The following is a 7,983-nucleotide window of genomic DNA, read 5'->3' as shown; positions in this document are numbered from 1 at the left end:
ACATACAATTAACTTAAGGTGTGCTATACGATTTCACAAAAAATATAAATATAAAAATATCAACGTTGTGCCTATGACACGATTTTAAACTAAATTTTCTATATCATACATTTAAACTAAATTTTTCTAAAACTTGAAAATGTACTTAAAAATATGATTTTAATTTAAAAAATAATAAATTCATACTTTCGAATACGATTTATTTATATCTATAAAAAAATAAATTTTTACCATTTTAGTAAAATAAGGAAGGAATTAAACTATTTTGGTAAATTCCGTTTATCATCATGTTTATAGTAGACGTTCAATCCAACGGATGTTAGGTCTTTCTCAAGTACCCAACTACATATATCTTCTGCACCATTTAAACATTAATTACATTTAATTTAATTAATGTAAACAGCGTGGCATAGCGTAAGCAAAACGCAGAGAGCTTGAGTACATTTCTCCCGCTTGAAGGTCGTTTGAAAATCCGTTACCGCGAATTGCCCCGGGGTAAAAGGATCCGATTGAATTTGAACCGTTGTCCAGAATTGGGCTTATCGGGTCAAATAACCCGATTACTTTCCCATTTTTACCATCCTCTGACCGTTATCCACGAAAAACACCACGTGGCGTTTCCTCAATTCTGTTACCATCGTCAACCTCAGTCTCCTCACTCCAACTTCTTCCACCTCCATTTTCCATTTACTCTACATTGCTCTTGTTGATATGAACACGCCACTAGGTAACTGTTTTCCCAACTAGGTTCGCAAAACGACCGCGTCGCATAAAATGACCCTTTCTCTTTCATCTCCTATCTCTGTACCCAACCCTTCACCTTTCTCCCCCACGCTCCTCAACCCAACCACCGCCCTCCGCCAACTCTTCTTCGCAACCTCCCCCAAACGAATTTTCAAGTTCCAATCACGCGCCACCAAGTTCAAGGAGCTCATCCCCATAAACCCCTCCGTGACGGTGGAGAAGGGAAAGTACAGCTACGATGTGGAAACCCTAATCAACCGCCTCACCGCGCTTCCGCCTCGTGGAAGCATCGCGCGGTGCCTTGACCCCTTCAAAAACAAGCTCTCCCTCAACGACTTCGCCCTCGTGTTCAAGGAGTTCGCGCAGCGCGGGGATTGGCAGCGCTCGCTGCGTCTCTTCAAGTACATGCAGCGCCAGCTGTGGTGCAAGCCCAACGAGCACATATGCACCATCATGATCACGCTCTTGGGTCGCGAAAGCTTGCTCGACAAGTGTCGCGAGGTGTTCGACGAAATGCCAAGCAACGGCGTGGCGCGCACCGTCTACGCTTACACCGCCATCATCAACGCTTATGGCCGTAACGGCCAGTTCCAGGCCTCGCTTGAACTCCTCGATGCAATGAAGCAGGAGAGGGTTTCGCCGAGTATTTTGACTTACAACACTGTGATTAATGCTTGTGCTAGGGGTGGGTTGGATTGGGAGGGGTTGTTAGGATTGTTTGCTGAAATGAGACATGAGGGGATTCAGCCTGATGTTATCACTTATAATACTTTGCTTTGTGCTTGTGCTCATAGAGGGTTAGGTGATGAGGCTGAAATGGTGTTTAGGACCATGAATGAAAGTGGGATAGTTCCTGATATCAATACTTATAGTTATCTTGTTCAGACGTTTGGGAAGTTGAATAGGTTAGAGAAGGTTTCGGATCTTCTTAGGGAGATGGAATCTGGGGGTAATTTGCCGGATATTACTTCTTATAATGTGTTATTAGAGGCTCATGCTGAATTAGGATCTATCAAAGATGCGATGGGCGTGTTTAGGCAGATGCAGGCTGCAGGGTGTGTGCCGAATGCGGACACGTATAGTATTTTGTTGAATTTGTATGGGAAGCACGGGAGGTATGATGATGTTCGTGAACTTTTTCTTGAGATGAAAGTAAGTAACACGGATCCTGATGTGGGTACCTATAACATTCTCATACAGGTCTTTGGGGAGGGAGGGTACTTCAAGGAGGTGGTCACTTTGTTTCATGACATGGTGGAGGAAAATATTGAGCCCAACATGGAGACTTACGAGGGCTTGATATTTGCTTGTGGGAAGGGAGGGCTTTATGAAGATGCCAAGAAAATTTTAATGCATATGAAAGAGAAAGGAATAGTGCCGACTTCCAAGGCGTACACTGGGGTGATTGAAGCGTTTGGGCAGGCTGCACTGTATGAAGAGGCTCTTGTTGCATTTAACACTATGAAAGAAGTTGGAAGCAACGCAACCCTTGAGACCTACAATTCGTTTGTTCATGCATACGCAAGAGGGGGATTGTACAAAGAAGCGGAAGCAATTTTATCCAGGATGAATGAGTCAGGTTTAAAACGGGATGTGAATTCATTCAACGGTGAGATTGAAGCTTTTAGGCAAGCAGGTCAGTATGAAGAGGCTGTTAAAGCTCATGTTGAAATGGAAAAAGCAAATTGTGAACCTAATGAGCTGACACTTGAAGCAGTGTTAAGTGTATACTGCACTGCTGGGCTTGTTGACGAGAGTGAGGAGCAGTTCCAAGAAATCAAAGCTTCAGGACTACTTCCCAGTGTCATGTGCTACTGCATGATGCTAGCTCTTTATGCAAAGAATGACAGGTTAGCATTCTTTAATAATATTGCAGTGTTTTTTCTATTAATTTAGCTTTGCTACTTTCTGATCTAAGTTTGAAGTTATAATAATTTGGTGGTTACAAATACCAATTGATGATCTCAAGCATATTACAGTGATAGTATTGTGTAAATAATTGAATTTCAATATTTTGGACAAAATAGCAGTTGAGTTATGATGATTCCAATTCCTGTACGTTATCTTATTTGTTTGTGAAATTGAACTAAAAACAAACAAATTACAGTGCAAGGATTTTTGGCTCATCATCAGAGCATTGAAGCATGAGTCCTTTTTCTCTTTTTTTGAATACAGGAATATTAAATAAGCCCATGAGACTAATACCAGATACAACTAACACGAAATCACACAATTGGATAGTATTAACCTTTACTAAATTATGAATTTCGGTCTTGAGGTTTTATTCCATACAGTTTTCTGATATGGTTAATTTATTTTTCCACACTCTTTTTAGATTTTTATTTAAATACAATCTGAATATTTTCTGATAGAAACTTCCAAACTTGATCAGCATTGTGATTTAGAATTCATGGGATTGATCAGGTCTCAAATACTTAAGTGTTTTCATTCAATAATTGTAGTCCCAAAATACTGATAATAGCTCTATTTCTCTAGAGTCAAACTCCAATTTGTAAGTGTGCTTGTTCTCTTCTGGTGCTCTGTCTCTGCTTTCCTTTTGGCCTTGAAATACAGTGTTAATGCCTCTGAAACTGTGCTGTTATCCTCTTTCTTTTGTTGGGTTAAAATTGTTTGACAAGAACGGAAAAATTAGCCTTTGCCAATTTCTCTTTGCCTCCATCTTTAAGACCCATTTCCTGTCTCTTCTTGTTGGACCTGTTTCATTAGTGGTGGGAGAGAGTTTGCTTTATCAGTCTTGGACTGATCCACTAGGTAAAAAAATTGAATAGCATTTTCATCTCACCTGCAATGTTTCTAATTTGAAGATTCAGACCTTTCATCTCATCAGGAACAATACTGTTTTTCATTCTTACCTCTAACTCCAACATAAAATTAGCCACCATCTGAGCACCAAGGTGTGATTCTGGTGGGGGAAGCTTAACCAAGATGATCCAGAATTTAGCCATTGTTGATGATCTACCTCTCTCCAGGCTCCAGGCAGAACCCAGACGTTGTGGCTATTCTATCAATGATGATGGCTTGATCATTAAACCCCTAAGCCTCCACTGCTGTCACTTGTTCTTCCCACCTTTGGTTGTTTATGCAGCCACCCACTTGGAATGTTTTCCCTTCCATTCGTCTCCACTGATTTTGCCCAATGACCTCTCCCATTTGTTTCTAGTTTGGTACCTCCTCCTTCCTTCACGATTCCCCTTCCTTTTATCCTCTTTCAACAAACATCCTTCATGTATGAGTTGCACTAAGTCCATCACTGCTGATAGCGACTCATTAGAGGGCAGCTTCCCTTTCCTCATCTCTTACCTGGTCAAACATATCTTGAATTGTTCCTTGAATTCTGGTTGGGAGCCCTCTTGCTTCAAATCCAACAAGATTTCATCAGTGGATCATGGATGGTTGAAACCTCCTGATTTAAACAATCTTGAATGCTGCCCATTTTGTCTTGCAGGTGTAGTAGGATTTGATTGTTAAAACCAATTCGAAGTGTGCCCCTCTGTATCTTCTTCCACCTGTTGCACTGTTTTTTCCTGGTCTACTCTTTCAACTCAAAATATCAAATATCTTTACGTTCTGGTGGGCCCACCCACAGGTGTTCTCACCTAAGAACAGAGGGATCTCCAATCTTGCTTCCAAGAAAGTCAATCTTGCTTCCATTTTTGACAATACCCTACTGCTCCCTCTGGATCAAGTTAGTTATGATACCAGTTGATATAAACTGAACAGAATCATAGAAAGAAAAGTTTCAATTAATAGAAAAGATCTAAAATGATTCCCAGGACTTTCGAGAGACCTGGACTCTTCCACAACTTAATGAATCTTCTCAATCCACAAGATGAAATCTCCCTCTGAACCCCTTTACACCTATTTATATAGGCCACATTTCTCTCATTGTCCTTGCTTGTGAGTGAATAACTTTCAGTTTTTTTTTCAGTCAGTTTATAACTGTCAGACAGTTATAAGTGTAGTTCTAGCTGTCACCGCTAGACAGTTCTAGCTGTCACTGTCAGATAGTTATAAATCAATAGAATATGTTGTTTGTCATCTATATATTTTTTGCCTTTTTGGTAGTAAATTTTTACACGTTCTATCAATGTGGTGTTAATTGTATACTGAATTTTGCTTTGCTTCATATAGATGATGTGACCTCCCAATAGGCAATTTTGAAATTAAATTGTGGTAGCTGGTCCCCTGAAAATGGTGGTACTGGAGAACTTCACAGAAAAAATATGGTTTTGAATTCAAGCTTTCAATTGATACATGTTATACTACTGTGTTTGCATATCACTGAACTCGTCTTAGGTATGTTTGGTAAAAAATTCAATTAAGCGCTTCATGGTAAAGCTTATTGAAATGAACTGAGAAAACTTATAGGAGTTTTAAGTACTTTTTATAAGCTTAACCAAAGCTTACGAAGTGATTATGAGTAAGACAAGCTCGGTAGACATACTTTCAAGCATGCCCTTAGTGAGTTTGCAAGAATTTGTTTTGACAATTTAAAATATAAAATGGCCTAAGAGCCTTACTCAGTGGCACCAATTTCCTTCTGAGGACTACTTGATCACGGGATGCATGCTAGCCAAGCCATTTTACCTTGACCTAAGGCTATAATCTCCATCTCCTTACTAGGTCACAGGCTACACCGGTAACCAAAACAAATAAATAAGGAAGCCAGATTAAATATGGATGTAAATCATATTCGAAGTCCAACTAAACATAAATGGTATGTGATGGAACTTTCAACAACTTCTTGGACATTTGCGTGTTGATTAGATACTACTCTTTCTCACTTTATGTTAAATGGGGGAAATTATTTTTTTATTTACTTAGCTTTTGCAATTTTCTATCTCATTGTTGTATCAAGTAAAGTCCAAACTCTAAAGCTTTGATTTGACTTCGATCACTTGTTAATTGCTTTTTACTTCTAATATATTTTAGCTTACCTCCTTAATTTTTGGATTCAGATCAAAGGATGCCTATAATTTAATTGATGAAATGATCAAAATAAGGGTGTCGGATGTCCATCAAGTGATTGGACAGATGATCAAGGGAGATTTTGACGACGAGTCTAATTGGCAGATTGTGGAATACATCTTTGACAAGCTCACTTCCGAAGGGTGTGGGTTGGGGATGAGGTTCTACAATGCACTGTTAGAAGCTCTTTGGTGGATGTTTCAGCGAGAAAGGGCTGCTAGAGTTCTCAATGAAGCATCAAAGCGAGGGCTGTTCCCTGAACTTTTTCGTAAAAGTAAACTAGTATGGTCTGTGGATGTACACAGGTATAGTGGCAATAAATTCTTTTTAAACGTTTGTTATTTAATAAATGAAAACATACTAAACCCCCCAGTATTGAGGCATTGGTGTGTAGAACCTCCAGCTTTCAATTCAGGCAATTCTGCAATTAGCCATTTTAGTTTCTGAGGTCTCCATAGCTAATTGTGTTCATGTAGACTGGTTAACTTTTGGAGATTTCAGTACTTCATTATGATATTTTCTAAATCACCAACTGACAAATTGGTAGTTTACGAAATTTAAGAGTGAGAATGATAATGAAATTGAAACGATAACAGAACAGATAAATGTGACCAGAAGCCTTTCTCAAATTTCCAGGGACAGTAATTAAAATTGAAAGTTGAGAACTCTATTTATTTTAGCCTCCCAAATTGAGGTTTTATGCATCTTTATATTCAACGGATTATGTAAAATCTAGGACTTCATTTTCTTGCAGGATGTCAGAAGGTGCTGCATTAACAGCACTATCAGTTTGGCTGAACAATATGCAGGAAATGTTCATGATTAGCGAGGATCTTCCTGTGCTTGCATCAGTTGTTGTGGTGTAAGTTGCTTGTCTCGAATAACTTATTATCTGCACAGCACACGAGTTAAACTCTTTTTTATCAGAAAAAAAAGTGCTATATGCGGTACCTTGAGTTTAGGTTACCGGTTTATTCTTTCTTCTAACGTGGATATGTTTTGTTTCCTTTTAATCAGTCGGGGTGAGATGGAGAAAACCATAGATGCCCAAGATTTCCCTATCGCAAAGGCTGCCATGTCATTCTTGCAGGATAATGTCCCATCATCATCCTTTACTTTCCCTGAATGGAACAAAGGTCGCATTGTTTGTCAACAGTCACAACTGAGACAAATTCTGAGTGGCACTGAATCATCTTCTAGTAGGAAAAAAATGGGTAAATTAATATCTTTGAGTAATTCCCCATTGACTACTGCAGGTGCTAAAGCATCCAAATCTGATCGTAAAGCTAACGATGTTGATTCTAGAACCGATAGTACGCGAACTGAGCTTCTAACCAGTGCAGTTTAGATTAGAGAATTAAGAATTTCCATTCATCACTTTCCCATGCTCTGTTTTGGTCGTTTTGAAATTAAGATAGACTGGGGACGTGTATTTGTTCCACTTCCACTAAATATTCCCTTAGTGGTCTGCATTCAGGTGGCCAAAATTTTGGTATATATAATATTCTCTAGCTATTCATCTCAGTACTTGTCTCTCGGCACCAGTATATACTTTGAAAGGATACAAAAATTTTAGGCAAGCGGGCCTGCAGGTTGAGTTTACATTTTTTTAGTTTCTATTGGTCACTCCTCTTTACCTGCCCACTCTACTAACAACCTGGGGGTCAAAGATGGAGTGGCCGCTGACCTTCTTTTCGATTAACAAAATTATAGATTATTTCAATTTTTTTTCTTCTATGGCGTTATTTGAATATATATGAAATAATATTTTAACTTAAATTATTAACACTTATAATATAAGTTTAGTTTAATTAAAAGTTCTAAAATATTTACATGATTTAATACATTTTTAATACGTATGTAAAATAAAAATTAAAACTTGTGGAATGGATTAAAACTTTCAGCACCATAGTGTATTCGTTCGGTTGTTGACCTATTTTGTCATCTTAGCAAATTTACATTTATGATTATTATGATAATTATGTTACATAAAAAATACTATTATATTTGATTTCTCAATTCTGCATAGGGGCAGCAAAAAAAACGAGTTTTCCTTTGGATGTTTTTATTTGCTCCAAAATACATTTGTGACAAACGATTTCTGATCTATTTGACACTAATGGCAAAGTAGATTTTGAATTTTTGATATTACGAAAGCATAGAATATTTTACAAATTTCTTCGTAATTCTGATTATATTAGTTTTCACGATTTCCATATTAGGAAGGGGGAACTCCCAGCTGTGACAACG

The 7,983-nt window shown here is 38.2% G+C and overlaps 1 protein-coding gene across 1 annotated transcript; it reads left to right on the top strand.

Moving 5' to 3' along the window:
• Nucleotides 1-427: 427 nt before the first annotated feature.
• LOC137807822 (pentatricopeptide repeat-containing protein At1g74850, chloroplastic) lies at nucleotides 428-7,257 on the top strand. Its single transcript, XM_068608634.1, has 4 exons — nucleotides 428-2,594; nucleotides 5,724-6,038; nucleotides 6,488-6,595; nucleotides 6,751-7,257. The coding sequence occupies exons 1-4, from the start codon at nucleotides 775-777 to the stop codon at nucleotides 7,079-7,081; spliced, it is 2,574 nt and encodes an 857-aa protein (XP_068464735.1). The 5' UTR covers nucleotides 428-774; the 3' UTR covers nucleotides 7,082-7,257.
• The last annotated feature ends 726 nt before the right edge of the window (nucleotides 7,258-7,983 follow it).

This window comes from Phaseolus vulgaris, chromosome 3 (genome assembly GCF_000499845.2).
Source record: "Phaseolus vulgaris cultivar G19833 chromosome 3, P. vulgaris v2.0, whole genome shotgun sequence".
NCBI classification, from domain to species: Eukaryota; Viridiplantae; Streptophyta; class Magnoliopsida; order Fabales; family Fabaceae; genus Phaseolus; species Phaseolus vulgaris.
Note: the sequence above shows the minus strand (reverse complement) of the source record. Positions and strands in the feature narration are given on the sequence as shown.

Bases quoted from the DNA above. Each gene is read 5' to 3' on its own strand.
- LOC137807822 (XM_068608634.1), top strand. From the start codon at position 775: ATGACCCTTTCTCTTTCATCTCCTATCTCTGTACCCAACCCTTCACCT. The intron at 2,595-5,723 runs GTTAGCATTCTT...TTTTGGATTCAG, and splicing joins CTTTATGCAAAGAATGACAG to ATCAAAGGATGCCTATAATT. The intron at 6,039-6,487 runs GTATAGTGGCAA...ATTTTCTTGCAG, and splicing joins TGGTCTGTGGATGTACACAG to GATGTCAGAAGGTGCTGCAT.